The sequence below is a fragment of the Vanellus vanellus genome (genome assembly GCF_965231255.1).
Source record: "Vanellus vanellus genome assembly, chromosome: 1".
Lineage (NCBI taxonomy): Eukaryota > Metazoa > Chordata > Aves > Charadriiformes > Charadriidae > Vanellus > Vanellus vanellus.
In genome coordinates, this window is record NC_138905.1 from 193,046,038 (window position 1) to 193,070,436 (window position 24,399).

At 43.5% G+C, this 24,399-nt stretch overlaps 1 protein-coding gene across 1 annotated transcript; it reads left to right on the forward strand.

Moving 5' to 3' along the window:
- Positions 1–2,072: 2,072 nt before the first annotated feature.
- On the forward strand, positions 2,073–24,180 carry THSD1 (thrombospondin type 1 domain containing 1; the record flags this gene model as incomplete). The annotated part of the gene is made up of 4 exons (XM_082482154.1): positions 2,073–2,130; positions 7,547–8,512; positions 16,789–16,947; positions 21,056–24,180. The coding sequence occupies 4 exons, from the start codon at positions 2,073–2,075 to the stop codon at positions 22,429–22,431; spliced, it is 2,559 nt and encodes an 852-aa protein (XP_082338280.1). The 3' UTR covers positions 22,432–24,180.
- Between the last annotated feature and the right edge of the window lie 219 nt (positions 24,181–24,399).

The following is a 24,399-nucleotide window of genomic DNA, read 5'->3' on the forward strand; positions in this document are numbered from 1 at the left end:
AATTGTGGGTGGTGGCGGTATCACTGTCCCTATCTAATTCTTTCTGGAGCCTTGTCAAGTTCGTGGGCCGGATGATGATTAGTCCCTTCGGATATGTGCAGCTATTATTGTAATGGGCTTTTACTGAGCAATGCCATGCTGTTAGTCTTTTCTTAGAAATTATTCTCTCCAGCCACTTGGCACAGAGAACAGTTTAAAAAGCTTTCAAATAACACGTCTGCTGTCTCTTTGTTCAACAAGTCTAGCAATGTAATTGTTAGAATATCTCATTTGTGATTCCTAAAGACGTTCCTGATCTTTGCCGTACCTGGTTCCTATGTTTTACCTTTATGCTCTAAAGCTTTGTTCAATCCTAACTGCTCCAGTGCCAGATTTCTCTCATAAAATTAGGTTGTAAACTTTATGGAACAAGAACTTTCTTGCATGTTTGTATGACGGTGAGCACAGTAAGACTGGCTTGCTGATGCTCCTGTGTGGTACAAAAGAACAATTCTTACATTTTGAGAATGGTTTCCTGTTGTGGTTTAGGCAGAGGAGGAAAAAGTGACTTATGAGTTTAGAAGAAACTAAACTACTTTAATGAAATATTAATAATAAAATAAAAAGAAATAATGAAAAATATATACAAAACCGTATCAAGCTCCCAAGATGACAGTCACGTCACCGGCTGGCACTGGGGCAGTCCCAGGCTGGACTCAGTGACAGACGGGAACTGGATTCCGGATCTGGATTCAGGATCGGGATCACAGGCAGACAAACAGAGTCCTCCTCAGACGTTGGCAATTAAAGGAAGAGCCCGTGACCCTTTGATCCCTCAGCTTTTATACGGAGCATGAGGCAGATGGGATGGAATACCCTGTTGGTCAGTTTTGGGTCACCTGTCCTGTCTGCTCCTCCCTGCAGGTGGGACCCCACTATGCTTTTCCGCTTCTGACCCTCCAACGTGGCAAATAACAAAGTTGGTTGGCCTTGGGTGGTATAGCAATAAGTATAAGCAAGAGCCTCTCTGCACACCATGCCTGGGCATCAGCTATAAACAATTGGTCTTAGCACTCTGAGAGAGTGAACATTGTCTGCACAATATGCAGTTAATTTCAGTAGTTAGAAGAGGCCCAGCTAAGAAGCGAAGTTACTGAACAAAATTGGTTCTGTTTTACCTCAAACCAGGACATTTCCTTAAGCTAGATCTTCTCCTTTTAGATTACCCCCTGCATTTGTTTCTGAAGCTGCTGTTGTTTTCGCTGCTACCATTGTGCTTCCAACCTGTTTTATGTGATTATTATGAGACTCATAAACACTAGGTTAAAGCACATGGACATAAAATTGTGAAACTTGCCAGAAGGAACTTGATTTTTTGTTGGCTTAACAAAGGCTGTAGAGAATGTAAACTTAAAAAATGGTGGAATAAGAAGTGGAAGTTAGCACCTTCTCCATCTGATCAGTCTGAATGACATAAAAGGTAGTTATAGATCTTTCATAAATCTAGTAAGATAACTAAATATACTACTGGACCCGAGTAACAGGGCAGTTTGAGGACCAAAATGGTAGTTTTCTACTGAGTCTCTTTCGTGCTTGAAAGCAGTTGACAGTAAGTAATATGCATTGTGTAGCAGCAATAAATCTCCAGTATCAATATGTGCCGAGGTCAGAGTTATACTTTGTATAAAATACTTGTTATTTTGCTCTCATGAGTCTTGATCTTAGTATAAGACATGCACAGCAGCAGTCACTGCAGTGCAAACATAAATTGTTGTGACCGGTCTTTGTTGTTCTGGTTCAGGAGACATTTCAGGAAGGAGAATTTATTGTACAATGAATTGTAATTGTGTTTATTCAGATCCATTGATACAGTATCAGTAATTGTTTAGTAAATGGAAGGAAAACGTTGATTAATAGTGTATTTTTATTTTTTTTTACTTATTAGTGTGATGTCTTCCCTCTTGTATTTTATGAAGCAAAGTCAACACAGCTGTAATTTCTTAGCTTTCAGGTGTTCTTGGAAAAAAGTGCCTGCACTTTGGAGCTGAAGAAGGACATGAGGAGTAAAAGGACCTGGGATCTCACTGGTCAGAATGAAACAGATGTTGAAAGATTTTTCAAATTTGTTGTTAGTAGTGCTCTGTGACTATGGTGAGTATTAGAGCTATCAAGGGAAAACTGTGAGATGTATATTCACACGGTGGTTTTGGATGGTGCTGTTTCCACATGATCTGTTGAAATCAGATGCCACAGAAGCCACCACTGATATGTGCGTAATATAGTCTAGATCTTATGCAATATTTAGGTGGAAAATGCAGTTTGCGTAAACTGCCCCTGTAGATCAGAGTGTCAGGAACATTTCCTGCTGTAAATTTGCTCAGAGAAATAAATGATACATGAACCGATTTCTGTGGGCATCATTGAGGGACTGGCTGTGTTAGCAGCAGTAACTGGAACTCTGCTCTCTAGTAAGACTCGTATTTCATAATATTTAATGAACATCATGAAAGATAGACCTATTTTAGGTATCCATACCAGGATGGGCAGAACCGTGCCATACGGCTACCTGTTTCTCTCCGTTAACTATAAAAGGAACCAAAGGTGGTTGGCTGAGATGTAAGCATCTACAGTATGGGCAACCTCCTATGATTGAGCCCCCATCCAATGGACCTAAGCTGCCACTTAAAGAACTTTTGAGAAGAACAGAGGTGTTATTTCCTCTGGCCGTATAATAAACCAAAGGGTGGTATTCATACTCATTCAATTTTAGTCATGTAAAATTAGGCAGCTAGTCAGAGGCCATCAGTCTCGTTTGAGTAGTCCACAAATAAATCGGCATATATTGAAAGTGGCTCCAACCCATCTGCAATCTGAGATGTGTGGAATGAAAAAGCACCTTCTCACCATCAGCTGCCAAGGAGGGAGGTTAGACATCTAAGTTCAAGTTAGACAAGTGTAAGATGTCTGCAAGCTGAGGGGCATCCTATGCATGGTGTCTTATCTTTTCCAAGAATGTACTAAGTAGGAAGTATATTTGCAAAGGAAATAAATTCCTTATTGCACAGTGAATTGGAAATTTTCACAATGGGGCTCTTAATTCCTAAATAATACATATGTTTTCAAAAATTACATCCCTAATTTAAAAGCAGTGTTCTGACAGCTACCATACACTGTCAGACCATGCTAAAGGATTAAGCCATGCACTGCTGAAATGTCTATAGCATGGAAAAAAAGGAAAAAGGATTGTTTAGTCCCTGCTTATGGAATGAGCTGTGCTAGCAGGTCATGCACCAAACAGCTGAAGATGTCTTACAAAGGAGAGAAATGTATGCAGTTTGCTGTCCTTGTATGACTGAGAAAAATCTGATTGTAGGTAATGACTGAATAGTAAGTATGCTCAGCTACCCATGCCTCGGTGCTTGCTCCATCTCTGCTCTAGAACAAGGCTTTGCTAGAAGGTGTAAAGAACCTAGAACTGCCATCTTTTAGATGAACTTAGTTCCAGTAGGAGTGGAGACATTTGTCTGTGGCTTTTAGTACCGTTTCTTCTTTTAATGGACAAAGTTAATTAGCCAAGTTAGGAATACTGCACTGAGTGGGGAACACAGTGAAAGTAAGCGTTAAATTCACTTAACCGAAGAAGTGAGGTAAATGATTGCAATATCCACTGGTTCTTGGTGAGCCAGTCCTGTAGGCATTCACAACTAGTTGACTCAGAGGTAAAAGCTATTATTCCTGAACTTTATAGAGCGTGGCACAGTAAGTAATTACAGGGTGCAGTTAAAAAGCTAAATGTCTGCTGCAGACTTCAGGTGCATCGTATTTTGCCTTATTTCCAGTTAAAGTGTGGTCCATAATTCAGAAAATGACTTCAAAACAGTTCTGTGTATACACATCGTTAAGTATCATGTGTATGTAGTTTTTAGATAGCTATTTCACTCATATACTTCTCTGTTTCAGACCAAGACTATTTTTTAAATGGTCCAGTATGCTCTGGAAAATTACCGTAATACTAAAAAAAGCCCTAACATACAACAAAACAGTATTCTTATTTCTTATTGGTTTTTCTGATGTGTTTGTTCTTCTTAGCTGTGTGCTACTGGTGGCTGACAAGCCAACAGCACAACCCAAGTTAGCTTAAACACAATTAAAAAAAAAAAAAAAATATCAGAATAGCACCCTCAAATAATTCTTCTTGCTCTTTGGTGAAAACAAGTATTTTCCTTTTGATTTTTTTCTAAGCGTGAATTCTTGGAAAGACTCTTCTGGCAGGTTGTTGATGCCATAGCCAGGCTCCATTCAATGGGACACCATTGTAATAACAACCAAAAATATACAAATGCATTGAATGCTGCCCCTGGCTGAACAACTGGGACCAAGTTTTGGTATGTGACAGTCATGCATACACAGTAGGCTGGAGGGCATCTGAAGGAGCTTGTGGTGGAAGCTGGCTACTTCTGACTGGTGCCTTTTTGTGACATCGTGTGGAACTGCTATGTGGGCTGTGCAAGAGTGCAAAGTTCCTGTGTTATTAACCAAAGATGGGGAAAAGAATGCTGTGAACTGAGGTGCACCAGCCAGAGCTCTGTAATGCTGTAACAGCTTCCTCCAATAATGCTCACTTTCCTCACTTCCCAAGTGATCTGCATTAGGGTTGATGGGAGCTACGTGGCAGTTCCCTGGCCTCTCTCCAGTCCTCCCACACACATACACTGTGGTGTTAATTCTCTTCATCTGAGCCATCGCAAATAAAAAATAGTGCAAGAGAGTCAAGACAGTCATAAAAGAGAGTAAGGACAGTAGAGCAGTAGGTACAAACATCAATGCTTTTCATTACTATCACTTGAATGTTTTTGTTGTAAGTTTTAAGTGTGAAGTTGAAATTTTTCATGCTGGGTTTTTGCCATGGTCTGATTTCTTTTTCCCTTGTGATGTTTCAGCTAAGTAGAATCTAGCCAATTCCTTTTTAGAGAAATGCATCACTTTGCCCATGTTCAAAGAAACCAAAACCAGCAACTGGCAACCATGTCACTGGGAGACTAACACAGTTGTGGAAACTTCATGTTTGTTAGAGTGCTTATGGTGGCCTGGGACATGCTTTCTGCTGTCCTTATGAAGATTTGCCCAGACTTGGCCCAGATCTAAGTCCTTGTAAATGAGTTAGTGATGAAGGGTCTCTGAAGGGTCGAGCGTGCCCCAGCTCCTGCTGGCTCCTCTTGCCAGCCCCACGCAATACTGCGCATGTTCCAGCCCAGGGTAGCAGAGTTCCCCCACGTTTGTAATATTGGGCACTAGAATTGCTTGTCTGTTTGCTCTCTGCTGTCATGCTAGCAGTAAGCAAGAAAGGTGGGAACTTGCTGAAGTTAATTGCAGGCCCAAGGAACTGGAGAAGGAAGAAGAGCTATAAGGCAAAGAGATGAGGGCAGGAGTTTGGAGAACCATGGTAACAGTAATGGAGTTAGGATAGTACCCAAGAGATATTAACAGTAAGTGATGGTAGGAACAAGACTGGAAAATAGGAACAGGCACAGATGACCAAACTAAAACATGAAGAGCAAGGAGCATGTGTTGCTGAGCAATTCATAGAGAGCCATTTTTTTTCACAGACATTCAGGGTCTGTTTCCTACTCTCTGAGCATCTGAGTTGAGATCAGGTTTGCTGGGTTGCCATGTGCTCACCACAGCTGGGATCAATGGGATCCTGCTTTGGATGTCTGAAGGATCATTTTATTTAAAATCAGGTCCTGGGTTTCTTAGGACATCCACAATTAGTTGATACTTGACAGTTTTCACCTCTGTGCCTGTGTCTTGTTTCCTAACACACTAAACAAGAATAGTGACATCCTCTCATCTTTTGGGAATATTGGAAAGATAAACTCATTAATATTTCTAATGCACTAATGTATTGTGCTCTTATCATAGTATAAGAGTCCATGGGGGAAATGAATAATTCTGTGTTATCAGGATGGATTTTGGATGGTGTGCAGTCAATAATACATGGGACCACCCATGGAAGAATGAGAACAAAAGAGCCCTCTGGTAACGAGCACCATCCATCTGCCAATGAAGCAGCGACTTGTGGTAAAAGTAGTACTGAGTCATGCAAATTAAAGACTGAGTTATAGTACATATATGTAAGAGTTTATGCATGATTTATATGTGTAAGGCTGTGCATGCCACCTTCATTCGGACTTTATGGATGTGGTTGGAGCTGGTTATTTTAAGCATGTGTTATAGCAGCTGGAGAGTAATAGGCAATTCTAGTGCACACTGCACCTCACCCTGATGTAAATGTCTATAGCTGGTCAGATGAATTTCTTCCTGAAAATTTTCCCTGCTGACAAGAAAGTGAATCCAAGGTGACTAACTCAAATTGAAGCTTAGAGTGGTAGGTGCCTAATATTACATGAGATGAGTCCTGCTACTCCTGACTGCTGAGTGCTTGCCTTGGCAGTTGCAGTGTTTTTCCAGCAAAGCTTTCTTTGAGGTAATCTTAAGACATGTGTAACAGATTTAACAAGTCAAAGTATTGTTAGTTGATACTACTTATGAAAGGATTGCTTTAACTGAAGTTTTACATTTTCGTAGCACCTTCCATCCAGGACTCAAAAGCCATTTCCCAGACAATTAATTAAATAAAGATGTCTCACAGCACATTCTGTATCTGGAATAGATGTATGCAGTTCCCATTTTTTCAGATAACCTTTCTATGTCTGAAATCCTTAAGTTTCAAGCAATGCAGAAAATCTAGCAGAGCTGAAAACTGAAATGTGATCTTCCGAATCCATTGCTTTAGATATCATCTATCCCCACTAGTTACAGCATGTCTCAGGATAATTTGGCAACTTGCACCAACATGGTCATGCAAGAAGTGCATTTAAAAAGACTGCGCCATTTATAATGAAATGATGTCATTTAGACATGTTGCACCACATCTGAGACAAGAAAAGTGCTGCAGTCACCATCACTGTTATTTTCAGCTCTTTCACTCAAGTGTCTCTGTGATGCAAATGAGCAAAATGAAAGATTCATAAGACAGAGCAAGAGAAGAGGCTTCAAAAAGCATCACGCAGACTTCCTATTTTATTTAATTTGAGGGACATTTTTCATGTTTCTGTATTAAGAAACTACTGTCCTTTTATGCTAAATTATAGCTAAAGTAAGTGAAACAACAGCTGACCAGTGTGAAGTGGACTTTAAGGATCTGTAAGTGAAAGAAGTTGAGAAGTTTTAGAATCTATCCTGATAAATAAAGTTTTCTTTTGGTGTTTTTTTTTGTTGTTTATGTGGGTTTTTTCTTTAAACCTTGTTTTTAACCTTCCTGAACGTGTTACTGCAGTGGACTTTGAGCTGCTCCAAACCTCATCCCTGCACAAAGGAGAGGTGGTGAGCTTTAATTGCTATAGCTAGCACCTTTTTTTTGTGTGAACTGATTAACTTTAAAAAGTTTGAGAACCACTCTTAAATATCCACTTTATAAATCTTTGTTTCCTTCCATAGTATAGATGATAAACAATTGCTTGTCTCTTTAGTTCTTAATACTGTTGTGAAACTGTTTTCCTTTCAGTTCTCAGTGAAATGGAGTATCTCCTGTTGGAACGCCCGGGTCATGTAGCCTTCAGCAATGATACAGTGTCTGTGGAATATCAATACTATAGTGGTGGTAATGTGTCAGCAGAGCATCTGTCCATCCTACTGCTGGATGCCAGCACCAACGAGATAATTGCAAGAAAACAGCTTCCAGCAAATCAGTCCCAGGGGATGGTAGAGTTTGAGTGTTTCCATTTCAAGAGTGCTGGGGACTTCTTATTCAGAATGGTCTCTCCCAGTGATAACGGCAGTGCTGCCCAGTGGAGCAGAAGCAGTGTGTCCACCCTTCATGTGGAATGGCCTGTATTTCACATTGATTTGAACAAGAGTTCAGAGGTGCTTGGGAACTCCCTTCAAGTTGGACTTTTTACAAATGAGCAGTTGTGTGGCATGAACAAGACAGTGGTATCACTGGATGTGATATTCACCAGCACCCTTTATGAATTCAGAAGAGTAAGCTCTGATGAGACTCTGGGCATTAGAACTAGCAAAGGAATCCCACTGTCTAGGTCCCAGTGGGTAGAGTTTGATTGCCCACCTGTTGGTCAAGAAACATACATCACTGTGTTGCTGAAATCATTAGAAACGCATTCTGTCATTGCCTCCATAGGACCCATAGATCTCCTCCACAAATTTGGATACAGACTGGTTGTGGCACCAGAAGCAACATGCGAAACTTTTGTTCAGGTCTTCATAGTCTCTCCACCGTGCACTTCTAGCAGTGGAAAAATTGTCGTCTATAAAGAGGCTCTTAAACTTCCTAGTCAAAGAACAACTTGGCTGTATGAAAACACCCTTCACCCAGGAGACAACAGGACAGAGTTTAACTGCACTTTGTTTGATGTGGGGAGGAACAAATATTGCTTTGACCTCTTCAATTTCTCAAACCGAAGCAATTTCCCAACAAGAGTTAAAGAGTGTATGATGATCCAAAGGAATATGGGTTTGTACTGATGTTTGTCCTCTCTTAGCTAAAATCAGTACTATTCCTGGCCAACATGGGTAATGATAAATAGATTTTAGTGTGGTGTCCCCTATTGAATAGCTACTTTTTGGGTCTCCTACACCAGGTAAAATAATTGCAATGTCATATGCAGATAGGAACAAGATGGAGTAGACTGTTATGTAGAGGCGTACACAAGGACATTTGGTAGCAAATGCCACTGTGGTAGCTTAAAACTGCAATAAGTTAACACTAAGTACCAACCAAAACCATTTGGGGTATTCTGAATGAATAATGTATCTATCTAGTCTGGGTAAAACTGAAACTGGGCACTCTCAGTGAGGTAAGAAGCTATTGCAGCAGATCTGGTCCATTGGAGACATTAAAGGTAGGATTAGTCTTGCTGACATTTAAGTATCTAAAAGCCAAGGGTCCAACATTAAGTAGTTGTCTAGGTTTTTAGTCAAGAGAGACAGGTGTCTCAGAATGGTGATTCAAGAGTATAGAAGATATACGGGCTGAATCCTCACCTCGATCTCTTTCTCTCTAGCCCATTTGCTGTAGGAGTTTAGAATCCCACCTGTTACATACACAAATTTTGGTGAAATGAATCAGGATTTGGCCACAGTGAAAGACATTGTTGTGTTACTCGGACAGCTTGCAGGTTTTTCAAGCAGCCTTTCAAGATGTGTCTCTGGCTGCTCAAAACAGACCAGGGTGTATTTTCTGACCCATGAGGCCACCTGGCAGATCATGGGTCACATTAGTATAGCTAAACTTTTCCTCCCAGAAAAGATTAGAATCATACAGACTGTCAACTAGGGACAGTCTGTGGTCCACATAGTCATTTGAGATATAACCAAGAGTGCTTGTTGGCAGAAGCCAAAACCATGTCCAGGAGTATGAATGATCATGGTTAAGGAGTGATCACAGTTAAGTATGATCACAAGACAGAGCTTGAACCCATTCCTCAGCCCTGTTTAAGGAATATCTGTACATTCTATTTATATCTATTCTATTTATATTTATACATCTCATGCAAACATAGCTTCAGAGGTGTCAGTCCATGGTTTGGCAGAGTTGTCAAATCACAGTAGCATGGCAGAGGAAGGAGATGAGCCAAATGTCCTTCTCATCCCTCATTTGTGGAAGGCAACCACAGTGAGGGATGGGCTGTATGTGCAGGAGGGGATTGGGATTGGGTTGTGTTAGGTTGTGTTGCCTACACCATGGAACAGAAAAGTAAATGTTTTCATTTGGAGTAGGCTTGTGTCCATACGTAATGAATTAGTCTTTCCCTTGTGAACAAAGAGTTTGGCTTGAAAGGTTTGAGATGTACACCGTTTTCTACACCTCCCCACCCTGGTCTCCCTGAAAAGGAAGTGTAGGAACTTGAGCCAGAAAATGGTCATTGCACTTCACAGGCAGATCTCTGAGTGGAGTCATCAGGAGACCAGGAGTGTATGACATGCTCCATAGCACACAGTCCAGACACAGCCTACCTTAATTAGGTTCCTAGTGTCATGTGGTCTTACTTTGTACTATTTCATAAATTCTAAAACTGTTAGCTCTTTAATTAACACTCTGTACTAAAACTGGCCTCTATTTTTACCGTATGCCAAACTTGGTACATAGTTCTTGTTTCATCTTAACTTCCCATCTGCATTCTCTGGCACTCTCTCTCTTCCTTTGGCATAAGAAAGGCTACCTAAAAATGAAAGCATGTTATTTTCTTAATGGAGATAATTCTCAAGGAAAAAAGGAAGAGAGAATTCTTTCTCTGTGCTTGGGTGGTATGTTACACTGATGCCATCTAGATAATTACCCTGACAGATGAATACCTAGGATATGACATAGATATGTTTCTGTGCCCAGTATTTGACTGGTTTAATTGATGAGATGCACCTTAAGCAATGACTCCCTACAATCTGCTTTGTTTTCTTTGGGTTCCCCGATAGCACCATCCTTACAACTGCAGTCGAAAGAATCAGGCTATGCCTGTGAAGAACAGAGTTAAGTCAATAGCTGCCAAGTTAGAAGTGTCAAATCTACAAAGCCAATGAAAGCGAAACCACACTGCGTAGCTGTAAATAAAACGTCAACCTGAAATTAATTAGACTGCAGCACATCTGACTTGGTGCCCGTATCTGTGAGACTTCAAAGCCCGCAGGCAGCGTTTGAAAGGAGCAGGGTGTTCTGGGAGGGGCGCATCAGCCTGAAGCCATGACAGGCAGAGTGAACCTGCGATGGCCATCCTCCTCCTGGCTGCTTCAGAAAGCCCTCTCCTGGGCTTAGGAGTGTCTCTCGCTCTGCTGCAGGGCACTGTCCATAGACCTGGATCCCTGCTAGCTGCTCACATAAAAACGTATAGCTGCTGCACAACAGGCACCTCTCCACAAGTCACTTCTTTTCTGATTTGAACTTCCTGAACTCACTTAGTTTAAGGAAAGGAGAGGTGATAAATCCTCTCGTCTGGGGTGCCATGCAGCATGGGCCATCACTTTTCATCCAGTTACCCTGGTGTTGAATCCCACAACTAGTTTTTGCATTCGACTGCCACTTATCCTCCAGAGAGTTATCCAGTCTTTTGTTGAAGGCACCACAAAACAGAGACATTTCAGCTAATTTCTCTCAATACTCTGATTTTATTTATTTTTTTAAAGGAAACTCTGTGTCTTTCATAACTAAAGCTTATCCAGCTTCATCCTCTAGTGACTGGCTCTTACTCAGCTGCATTCTGCTAGAGGAGACAGCTGTTTCCTATCCACTGTCTTCCCCCCGCAAAGGCATTGCACGTCCAAATCATCTCAGTCCTTTCAGATAGCCTCAGTGTTCTTTTTAATAAACTGAAAAGATTAAGTCTTTAGTTGGAAGGTATTTTCTTCAGAATTTGGTTCATTTTTTGGCTCCATTTCCATTTTTTTTTTAACAGTCCTTTTATTTGATGACAGGGTTACCAGCTTTGGGTGCTGTGTTCTGATGTCCTTACCGATGCCCGTTGAGCAGCTACTTACTGTTCCTCTGCTTTAATTTCCACTTTTGCATTAGCTAATTTTGCCATAACTTTTACCCTGTAAACTACTCTCGAGATGTTTTTGCGTATGACCTTTCAATATGTAGCCTACCATCCTGCAGGTACGATTTGTATTCCTTCTTCCTATGTTTTACCTTTTCCTGATTTACAATTTAATTTGCTTGAGTTATCCTAACTTACCAAGTAACCTACATTGCTCCATACAACTGCACTATCTACTTATGTCATCACAGGAGTGACATATTTTCTCAGTAATGGTTTTATATTTATTTTTGTGTCAAGTAGGCAAGCATTGTACAGCACTGAGCCTATGCTAATCCCTTTGGAATCTCTCCAAAAGCATTCCCACTTGGTGATGGTTTTTTGTTGACAATTGCATATCAAATCTGTCACAGCCAGTTCTTACTTCATTTAGCATATGCTCTATTATTACAAAGCAGAGATATCGTCTTGTAAAAGATCAAAGCTCCTAAATCATTAAAATTATCTTCATCCAAACCACAGAGGATGAGATAAAAGAAGATTATTTCGCCACACCCATTTTCTGTAGATCAGGAATCAGTTATATTCGTCGCCCTTCATCAGTCCTGCTCTTTACTCCTCATCCCAGCCAGGTTTAGTCCAGCCTGTGGAACAGGAATTTGGCTTGTGTCTGGAGTAGGAAGGGGAAAGCTCCTGGTGGCCCTGAGCAGGCCAGGACGGCAGCTCTTCCAGCACGTCATCAGCTTCAGAATGCGTGTCGCAAAAAAGCTTGTGCTATCTAAGACTGTGAATACGTCTATTAAAGGTGGGGAATACGTCTATTAAAGGTGGGGAATATGTCTATTATGTGAGCCAGCACTTGTGCAGCTTTCTGTAGGCTCTAACTGGAGAACCTGTAAAAAAATAACAGCGAGGTGTGAGTCACTTCATTCATCTCAGTGGGGTGTTAACTGTTTCACACAGGTGACTTAGAGAAAGTCATGCAGCTATGTTTTTTCCCTGTGTTTGACCAGATTATTTGAATGTCTGAGGTAGGAAACTCTGTTAGATCATTTTACCCAGCAACAGAGGCATTGAAGGCTCATTATTTTCAACGCTTTATCCTGTGCTTTATTCATCTGGGATTTAAGTGTCCCCAGCAGTGAGACTTCTGCACTTCTTAGAATGATGTTTCATTTCTTAGCCTGTATCCCACTTGAAACATTCAGGATGAGACTGATAAAATTAGTCAGTAATGCTTCAGCATAGAAACGGGCATATTTTCTTCATATTTCCTGTGTTAATTAACTTTCTTTTACAGTTCTTAGTTACACTCCGGAGACTGGTTTCAACTTTGGTGTGACTCCCAGTGAAGAATCTTGTACTTGCTGACACCAGAGATGAATTTTGTTCCTCTGATTTTTGCCAACTGTCAAAAAAGCTGTTGGAAGGTCAGCAGGGCTTAAGAAATGCAGATGTTGCCAGCAAATGGAAAGAGGAAGGTAGGGGAAGGCCTTCTGAAGAGAAAAGCGGTCAGTAAGGGAGGATAGGAGTAAGTGAAGTATCTAGGGGTCAGGCAGGGATATACAGCTTCCATCAAATTCTTGCTAGCTGAATAAGACTGTGTGAATCAGACCTGCCTATCTGTAGGAAAATGTAGGAACCAATTAGCTCTATTTCCTGAAACTGTACCTGGCTTGCATTTATTTAGGAACAGGCAGATGCAGGGGATCTGGGTGTGCCAGGGCTGGTTTGTGCCCCATTTGCTTCTCCTCTGTCAGTGAATGCTTCATCTCCACACCCCCGGCATTTTAGGAATAAATCGAGTGTTACGGACTCACTGGGATAGCTCTTAGCTTCTGAAAAAAAATTTTTAGGCAGTGCCTCTGCAGTTCTTAAAGATGCCTGTTTGTGGGGAAAAGACTGTAATTTGCCCAGGCGAAGTCTAGGTTTTCTTCCTTTAAAGGGATCCTCATCCTTTTGTTGTCCAAATTAATAACCTGTTGGATCATGCTACCATTTCAGTGCACCTAGGCTTCATTTCCATGGAAATAGAGAAACATGGTATGGGTGAGAAATGTCTTTTCCCAGGTCTTATCCAAACACTGATACAATGTATGTACACCCAGTCTCAGGACCTTAAAACTCATCTCATCTTCCACAAATACCCTGCAATCCCCTAGGCTAGCATAGGCATTTACATGAGCCTGCAAATAATTAGTGATTTTGTCCCATATCACTGGTCTTGTTGAAGTGTTTAGGACTATCACATGCATCAGGCTGGAAGGATGATGCTGAGCATCCCTTGCTGACTGCGCTGTTGGATACCACTGCATGCTCCAAGTGTTAAGAACACAGAAATTTGAGGGGAGATATTTATGCAGAGCAACAATTAACACAGTTAATTGCATTTATCTTTCATGTTGGCAGATCTGCCAACTGTCAGCTATTTCAAACCAACTCATCAGTTAGATGTCTTCACGTTGATAATTGATTCCTCAATTGTATGTGAAAAAATTCACACTTATTAGAGCTAGTTTGCAGTGCATACCTTCTGGTTTATCCCCTGGCACTTTGGATCTGTTTGTCTTAAATGGAGGTTAATCATTTAATTTCCTTGGGGGAGAATAAACTATGCTTCATTTTCTTTTACATTCTGGTAATTGCAGGAGGTTGCAGAGCACGTTGCAGGAATTTAAATCTCCCGTCTTTCGGGAAGGTGGAGTGTTTCCTGCTCTCCTGCTGCTTAGGGCACATATTCTTAGCCCCAAAGCTATGGATGCCACGTGTTTTTGCTAAGGAACTCTTTGCCCTCAGCTGAAGCTGAAGTCAGTGAAAAGTGCCTTGGAGCAATGGGCACATCATAGATTTGATGTCAAAGTTAGAAAATTATTCATCCTAAATGTTCTTGTACATTGAAACCCGCAGGCACCAATGCGGAGGCTGCCAAGCACCTTCCACTGTCACCGGTGTTAGCACTAGAGGCAACCAGAACCTTTCTGGGTCTGGCTGTATATCTGACTGTAATTAACAGAACTTTAAACGATCAGGGAATGTGGAGAGAGGGTAATGAGCTAGCTCATGCACTAGAAATTATGGCAGGGACTCGCCAAGCTGCTCACATAAAGTAGTCTACAAGGAGGTGGGTGCTTCTCCAGCTAGCCTACCTCCCTCTGCCAGTGATGCTGCTGGAGTCTTTAATAATACTGATATGAAGAAAACTGTTGTGAGATCCCCAAATACAGTGATACCATGAAGACTTTTGGAGGAGGGATCAGTGGGCCCCTGAATAACTATTGATTACGGCCATTTTTCTTGCTGCTCTCACTAATAGCTCTGCTTGCTAGTTGATGTGATTTTGCAGTTGTCCAGGCTCTGTGCCTTTGAGGGACTCCTTACACCAACAAACTTCCCTAGTTCCCCCCTCCTTGGTATTCTCTGACTCCCTTTCCTCCCAACACCACACACTTTACTCCATTTTGCACTTTACTGGTAACTGGAGCAGCTGCAAACTGGAGGAGGAGTGCGAAAGCTCAGCCTGCCTCTGGGCTCCTCTCCCCTGCTGTAGCAGCTCTCCAGCTCCAGAGACAGAGGGGTGAAAGCAGAGAGGTGCAGAAAGTGCACAAAGTGAAAGACAGCCTGGGATCACGGGTATCGCAGTATTGTGGTAGAGTCAGTGGCAAATAGCTGGGGAGGTCACTTGGTGTTGTGGTCTTAGCACTGCAGCCCCACCGGGGTGTCTCACCGTGTCCATCTCTACTCTGCATTAGGCGAGACAGATGTACTCGAACATGTGTGCATGCAGATGTGCGTGAGTATGTGCCCACATAACAGCCTTGGCTGACAGCACAAGTGTAAGCTCCAAACCTCTGGGCCCCATCCTGCAATGCAGGTGAGTACCTGCACGCAGGAGAGCAGCCCCGCTGGTTGTTATGCTGCTCACATTCATGTTATTCATCCTGGCGTGCTCACAAAAATTTGTAGGACAGGGCCCAAAGCAGTTAAAATTTCATGTTTATTAAAACACAGCTGTATTTATTTTTGTTTGAGACTTTTAAAAATAATAACACGCTATGAACAATACAGCAACCAATATAACGTGAAATCATAAAGCCATTTCCAGTCATGCAACACTGTCTAGTCCTTTAACATCATAAATTCTTCACTGATTGGGAGCTCAGTGGCATGCTAGCAGCAAAGCAATGGTGTAAGAAAATTAAAGACTGTGACCTGTGTTGGCAGTAGCAACACCATGAATTATTTAGAAGAGCAAACTTTAGCAAATATAATCTCCACTTTGTGATTTAGTTGATTTTCCACTCTATCTGTGAGTGGTGAAATGGAATAAGTGGTCTATTGTTTTTCTTTTTGGCACATTTCAAAGCCAGGTCACTGAGTCGACTGACCCACAGGAGGGTCCCTAGGGTATCTGTCCTTAAAGATTACACCTGGACTCATGCATTGGTTTGGAATTGAAAGTTGTGGTCCTGCTTCAGTGTCACAGCTATCAGATAGGGGCAGGAATGGTCTTTTTCTCTCTCTGGGTTCTCGCTGGTGTAAAGTTTGAGTGTTGAACACTGAATGAGGATGTTGCCTAAGCAAAAGAGAGATTTCATGACATATTAAAAAATTATAATATTTGAGGTAGCATTAGAACATGAGCCTGCCTCCACTTAAAATAAATAAATGAACCTGCAAAATTTCATCTTGCGTTAATTGCCTAACCATAAGCAATAAAACAAAAGGGACCTGTAAGCTGTCAAACGAATGAGTCAATAGCATGTTTGTGTGCTGAGAAGATAATAAAGAGAAACCCCAATATTGCCGTTTCATTAGGCCTTGTAGGCTTTTCCTCTTTTCACAATCATATAAATCAGGAGTAACTACACTTAAGTCAATGAAGTTATCCTGCTGTAAAAGCACTATTTGTCAGGCAGGAATTGGATTAATATATAAATTACGAACCCATTCCAAAGATTTGTGGATTAATTTCCATTTGCTGTTGTTCCGGGCAGGTCCTGCCAGCCTCAGTTAACCGACCACTGTGTCGCTGGCTGGCACTGGAGTGAAAAAAGGAGGAAAAAAAAGGGGGAGCGTTGCCCCAGACTTTGATGGAAACAGGAGCAGGTCCCTGGATGCTGCTTGCTCTTTTGGTGTTGCTGTTTTCATTGTTTGGTTATTTATTGTTGGTTTTCTTACATAAGAGAAGACAAATGGCTGTGTCTGTAAAGGTAAGGAGGCAGACAACATTCCTTGTTGCTGTGAGCTTGTGTATTTGCAGAAACGTGGAGCCCATGGCAGCCCTGGAGCCCCTGCAGCGTCACCTGCGGGGACGGCGTCCGGGAGCGCTTCCGAGAGTGCCTCACCTCCTCGCCGGCAAAACCGGGCTGCGCTGGATCACCGAGGGAGACTTCCTTGTGTTCGCTGGAGGAGTGTTTGTGTATGTAGCACTGCTGTCCTCTTCCCTGTGGTCGCATGTCTGCCCTGGCAAAAGCAAAGGGTCTGTTATTAGAAGGGCTTTGTAAAATGGAAGCATCGAATCTCTCCTTCGGTCATGTTGATGTCAGGGGGGTGTCACATTCCTGCGGTTGATGGAGTAGGGCAGTAGCCTCCATGCATTTGTGTGACAGCTGGAGATAGGGCTCCAAGGCTTAAGAAGTTTTCTGCATGCTGTGAGTGCCATGGAAGGGGTGGGGAAGAGCTGGGAGAGGGATCTTGGGGCTAGGAGAGCATGTTCAGTACCAAAGGCCAAAGACTCCAGGCAATGGAAACCTATTAAAAGAAGACTGGTTCCAACTGGGAGCCACGGTGTGGGGGTCCCACTCTGGAATTTTTTTGAGGTGGCAGTGCCAGGTCTCCCCCTGCTCCAGCCTGCCACCACTGTTGGCCAGTAAGAGGGCAGGCTGGCTCGTGCTGGCAGGTGGGAAGGGGGTGCAGATACAGGAGACTCGACCCTGCTGTAAGGCGAGAGAGGGTTACAGCAGCCACAGTGAGGCTGGATGAGGCTGTGCCAGCACCATAGTTGGGTGCTTGCAGCCAGCGTGAGGGGCAGAAGTGGTCTGTTTTAATGGGGTGATGGTGCTCAGTCCGTGCAAAACTTTTGCTTCTTGCAAACTCCCTGCTGAAAAGGAGGGTGCTGATGCCGAGGGGTCCATCTGCTCAGAAACTGGCTGATCTGTAAGCTCCAATGCCTTCATGTCCCACAGGTGCCAGAAGGGGCAGGGATGGGGAGGGCAGGGGAAGGTGCCCAGGGCCTGTGAAGGCTCCTAGGCTCTCAGGCTGTAATTTAACAGGTAATTTAAGCTATTACAAAGTGAGCAATGCTTTCCCCCTTGCTTTGGCTGCTTCCATGCGCTTGCTTGTGCTGGCTGCTGGAAAAAGTAGAGTGTGGAGAACTGGAATGGAGACAGCTAAAAAAGGGACAGTTTGGGTATGTGTGTGTGGGGGGTGTTTATCACCTGACCACTGCAATGCTCTTGCCACTGAAAAGGGAAGTGCAGCAGAGGGGGAGAATGTGTAGCTGGAGCAGGAAGAGGAGAGGACTCCTTTTTTGATGGAGGTGTTAGCTTGAACCAGCTTCAAGGTGTTTTTTGAATAATGCCTCAGAAGTATACAGGCAGGACTGAAATGTTTTGTGGAGCCCTGTAATAAATTAGTTGGTATTGAACAAAAGGTCGGGTGAAGGGAAAATATTAAAAATTACGTTCCATCAAGCCATATATTGCATTTTGTCAGTGTTTGTGCAGTACTTGGGATGTTTTAACAGCTTGCTGTTACGTTGTCTGGTGTTTTGTGTCTGATGTTTTGTGTCTGATGTTTAGGGGCGCAGCTTAAAGCTATGCCTTGCTCTAGGGCTAGTTGTCTTCTCTGTGCCAAACTCTGTCAGACTGCTGTGGGTAGTGATGCCACCAGCAAAACACAGTGGGGTAGTTGCTGTTTTTCTAAAAGCTGATGCTGAGCTGTGCTATTCCATGCCTCCTGTTACCTGCTGGAGAAGTATTTCTGTAAGCAGTGTTTGGCTTGGCTCCTTGCCTGCTGGTTTCACCCCACTCCTCTGGAGCTCAGAGAGCAGTCCTGGTGCGCAGAGCTCCCTAAGAGGGGTCTCTGCGCGTGGAGTGTGTGCTGGACATGTGATTTGGGTGTGCACCTTGCTTTACACGCACAGAAGTGACTGGCTTCTCTGGTGCTTCTTGGAGGTGTCACTCTTTCCATGCAGGTGTGCAACTGTATAAGGCATATGATGGTTTCCAGAGGGCTCAGCTGTCCTATGCATATGTGGTGCACATGCCCGTGGTGGTGTGGTTGGAGTTACTGTCTGACAGCGCTCAGCAGGTCCGGAGAATCCTCAAATTCAGTCGGGTCAGACAGTGGGGTCTCTGGGTTAATAAAGAGGGTTTATATGTAGAAAACCCAGATGCCCAGGAGGCCTGGATCTGCACCCATTGACATGGGATCATCTGGAGGAACTGCCTCACTTCTCTCCTGCACATGGTTTCTAATCCTGCTCCCACGTCAGGCAGCTTCCTTTACAGAATCACCTACATGATTTCATCTCATTGAATCTTAGGTTGCTTGAGAAGTGATGACACTGTGGTCTTACGGTGTTCATCTGCTGTCTGATCTCAGGCTGGGACTGTCATTCCTCCCCACCCCCGGACTGTCCGCACCTTTCTGAAGCAGGAAAGCTTTTTTTCAGCATAACTATGTTTGTAGTCATTAGTCCAGTAGATGGAGCAAATGGCTGAATAAATGAAACCAGCACACAGTCAGAGTAGATGAGGTGGAGAGAAGCAAACCTAGGACTAAGTCTCGATTCAGACCTCCTTGTTTATTAGCCGTCAGCTTTCTATTCCAAATGATACAGCACAGTGTGCATTACAGATAGAAAATTGAGTCTTTAGAAAATAGCTGTGAAACTGAGAGAAGGATGAGCAACAAATAAATTGTTCTGCTCTGGTGGTACTGAACAAGGCAAATGCTGGTCCTGCCTTCTCCCCTGGGGTCAGTGCGTTCAATCCCTGCTCAGGCCCTCAGAACACCAGTGTTCCATGCTCCAGGCATAATAGCACTGGGCTGAATGCAAGCTTTAGGGATCCTCCAAAAAAGATTCAGCAGGCAGTGGTCTTGTTCTTTATGTTGATGTCGAGCTCTCGGAGTGACACGAAGATCAAGGTTAATCCCATGGCAGCGTTTTTCAAAGGTCTTGAGGCTGTCAGATAGACCTGAGTCAAAGAAATGAGTCTTAAGTCCACCCAGCACCCTGCATGTCTGTTTTTGTAGCAGCCTGAGACCTTCTGGCCTGTGTTTGTCGGTGTATTTGTGCATCCTGCACACCTAATAGTTGTGCTACCAGCTCACTGTTGAATGAGTGTTATTCTGGATTATGGGAAGTACACAGTGTCTGCTGCTTGTTATTCTGCAGATGCGTTTCCTATGGCTGGATAGTCACTGTGGTGCTAGCAGGAGCACCTGGAAAGTTTTACAGTAGACTGTCCATCACCATGATGGAAGGCTCTGGGTTCTGGATAAAACTACAAGACTAGGAGAAGGTTGTTAACTGGTTCAGTTTGAGCTCACAGCTTTGTTGCCAGCTCTTGTCAACCACAACTGAGCAGCTTTGTCCTCCAACAGCATTTTCATGGCCTTATGAAGCTGATATTTGGCCACAAGAAGTTGGGAAATGAGTGCTACCTAACACTAAAATTAGCTGCTGGAGCAATTAATACATCAACTGGGCTGTTTTCTGCTCAGGGCTGCCACTGAAATGTTGGAGACCTTATCCAAAAAAACAGAATTATTAATCTCTCATTGCTTCAGCTGTCTGTAGGGGGGTGCAGCATGTAGGACAGAGGTTTAAATAGGGCTGTAGAAAGCTCTGAGATGTTCACATTACAGGTTTGCAGGGTATTTTTCCCTGTTTGAAGGCCCATCTCCAGTCCATGGCAGAAGAGTGTCAACACTAGAATGCCAGGGGCACCAGAGCAATGGTTGCCTTTTCAGTTAGGAACCTGCTGTGGGGGAGGTGGTTTTGTCCTTTGGGGCTGCGACACCAGGCGGTGGTGGAAGAACCACCCTCAGAGGACTGCTTGGAAAAGTTCCACTGCCCCTCCTAGTGCTGCCTCTCTGCTCTTCAGACTCACTGCAATTCTCACACCCACTTAATCTATCCTAAAAATAATTTTAAATCGATACCTGAAGTAGTAGCCTGGGTAGTAGCACTTTTCACCAGGTGATCTTAAGGTACTTCATAAGGGAGGGCAAATATTCTTATCTGGTTTTACACATATTTAGGAGTGCCTTACGGAAATGGCAGGACAGGCAAAAGTATGATTACATTTAAAAGGCCCGTGGTAGCCTTGATTTAGAGTAAGTAGGTCTGTTTCTGCCAGTTTGAAGTCATCAGTAGTAAGTCATCTATGATAAGCACATTTTAACTTCCTGTACTGTATTAATTGGTTATTTTTCCCTTGCAGTAAAGTATCCATCCTAAAATAGCAAAATGCAAATGACAGTGCAACTCTGACAGACCCGTGTGTTCTTTGTTACAGCTATCAAGCCTCCCACTCCACCTTCTGTCCAGCCAGGAGAGGACGAGAAAGCGAATAATATAGTCACCATCACAGGTATCTCCTTATGCTTGTTCATCATCTTCACCACCATTCTTATCACCCTCTGGAGGAAGCTCTGCAGAGCTCAGAAGTGCAGCGCTGCTGTCCGCCGAAATTCTGTCCATTCCCCCGGCTTCCGCAAAAACTCTGATGAAGAGAACATTTGCCAAGGAAACAAGCAGCGGGACAGCTTTGCTGAGGGAGGGGATGCCCCTGTCAACATTCCTCTGACCTACAGGCGAAGCCTGCAATTTGCCCAAGAAGATGATGCCTCTGGAAGTGAGAACTTTCAGCCAAATGCCCAAAAAATAATCCCTCCAATTTTCAGCTACCGCCTGGCACAGCAGCAGCTGAAAGAGATGAAGAAGAAAGGCTTGACTGAGACCACCAAGGTGTACCACGTCTCTCAGAATCCCCTCACGGACACAGTTGTTGGTGCCACCACAATGCTTCCCCTGAGCGGTGAAAACCAAGAGGAGGCAGCAACAAACAAATTTAGGATCAAATCTCCATTTCTGGACCAGCCAGCCAGTCAGCCCAAATTCCTGGGGGAAGGCTCTCATGCTAGGCTGGATTTTCCATTCTCACATGCCAATCCTGCAATGAGCCCTACCCAAACCTTGATAAGAAGAGCTCATTTCAAGCACCAGGATAACAGAGGGGACTTGCCCGAGAGGGGCTGTCACAGAAACCCGCAGTTTAGAAGAACAGCCAGTTTCCATGAAACTAAAAAGGCCAGGCCTTTCAGAGAGAGAAGCATGTCCACCCTCACCCCCCGACAGACGCCTCTCTATAACTCCAGGACCAGAACGTGGGACCAGGGTTTGGAGGACAGGATGCGGCCAAAATCAAGAAACACTAATCCAACTTGTGAAAAGCTGGATCAGCCCCACAGCACTGTGCTGGGGTGTGAACCGCAGGGCCATGGCGCAAAGTGCCACCACAGGGCAGGTCCCCCGGTGAAGAAGCTGGACGTCATCACTGACCGCCAGCCTGCCGGTCAGGAGAAGGCAGCTGATAAGCCTGAGACCAGCCGAAGTAAAAGGGGCCCTTCACCTAACTCCAGAGGCACATGGCGGAAGGAAACAGGCTCAGCTGGCAAAGATAATTCCCAGAGAGGCCTGAATGTAAGCCCTGCCCAGTACCGAAGGGACAAGTGCCAGAGCTTCCCCTTGGACCCTGAGTTTGCCTTTTATGATAATACTACTTTTGGCTTAACGGAGGCAGAGCAGCAGATGATCGACCTCCCTGGGTATTTTGGCTCAAACGAAGAGGATGAAACAAGTACTTTAAGCATTGAGAAGCTGGTGATCTGAGTGACTCATTGCAGCCCTGCAGGAGGGGCGTGCGCGGGACAGGATCTGCAGAATCTGTTGGCTTCTGGTGGAAGGAGCAGCGGGAATCGTGTTCCTTCCACATGAAGCAGGAGGGAATGGTGCCCCAAGTCTGGCTTGTGGGAACACATTCCTTTCTAATTACTGGAAAGTGCTTCCATATCATTGTTTTTTGTATATATGTGTGTACAATACACATAAAATACCCTGGGAAAGCACGTGTTAGTGAATGTGTGATGCAGGAAGAGCCAATAGATTTTATTGCATAAAGCAGTCACATTTCATGCATCATACACGATGAATGCCACTGATCTAGCCTTTCTCACCTTGTGGACCATGTACTAGTAGATTATGATGTCCTAAAGTATCCGTTGTCCAATATCCTCAACCCTCTGTCCTAATTAGTGAGTCATTTCCCATTTAGAAAACACAAAGCTCAAGTTGTGAGCAGTTTTCATCATTTTTCTGGTAGTCATTATTGAACTGTGTTGATTCGTCATAGTTGCTCAAATAAGTCATATGGTGGCGTTTCTTTTAGCTGGTTACATGAAAGTGCAAACAATTAATGCCAAATACTTGGAGTGAATTTAAAATTGAGGGGGCATTTTTCATCATTCAAGACTTTGATATTTTCTTTCTGCCAGTATTTATACCAACAAAACAGTAATGTACAAATATTTGCAGGAAATGAGTAGAAAAGGGCATGCTACTGGGAAGGCAAAGAAAACGGATGATCAAATTTTAGTCCTCACAGAAATGTTACTGCAGCATTTAAGCACCTGTAAAAGGCATTAAGAGAACTGTTGAATCACCCATCCTTTCCATAATCAGCTTTGCCTTTATCAACTTTTTTTAATGTAAATAAATTCACAATAATACTGCTACAGCAAGCTCAAAATAAATTATGAACAAAACCAGCAAGCAACAAATTTGTTTGATGAATACCCGTTTTGTGAACAAAAAAAATAAAATGGCTTGACAACATCTGGTGATCCCCAGAGAATCTTATGGTGAAGTACAAAAGTTAACGTTGGTTTTTTTTTTGGTCGTGCTTTAAAACCAGAGATCACAAACTGGCGATTACACACTGCTACAAGTATTCAGAGCTGGGTTGAAACCCCAGTTGACAACAGAGACAGGGCTCGAGCCAGCGAGAATGAGTCAGAGGCTTTGCTTGGCATTTGTTAGGATAACCGTCTCTTCAGGGAGTTTGCAAGGACCAGGGGAATGCTTTTGGGCAGCAACAAGAAAAGAGGAGATGCTCCCCATGGAGGATGGAGTGAGAGAAGGTAGGTTCAGGCAGAGGACTCTCAGTCCTAAAACAACTCTCCCATAAGGACCCCAACCCTACATGCCCTTTAACCCACCTTGTGGGTATGAAGGAGAAATTAGCGTGTGCTCATTTCTCTGGCAGTAGGCTGCTGTCTGTCTCAAAACTGGCTTTCTGAGCAGAAAGATAGATTTCCCAATCCCCCGCCTTTTTTTTTTTTTCCCTTTTCCAAACCAACAACAATTTTAAAGGAGAGCAGCACGGCTGTGTGTTAGCCACTTACCGGGGGCACCCCACTGAAGTGTCCAGAGCATGCACAAGTAACTTGACAGGCTCACAGCAGGAGGGCTTGCTGTGGCAGCCTAGGAACAGACGGATGCTCAGCATTTGGCCACCAGAGTCAAACCTCACCGTTTGAACAGCCTTTTTGATGGGTGCTGTTTTGCAGCTGCTGCTGGAGTACCGGATCCAACTCACAGGGTGATGTGAGCTCCCTCCTTCCCAGGAGCTGCACCAGCACGCCACATTGTTGACGTTCAGCCCTTCAGCCCAGTGCAGCGTATCTACCAGTTAAGCATTCATATAAACTGTCAACTTGAAATGCTGTTCAAAGCATTTGAGAACATGTCCCCACTTGAGGACTGATCCAAGGCTAATCAAATGTAACGAGTCTTTAAATT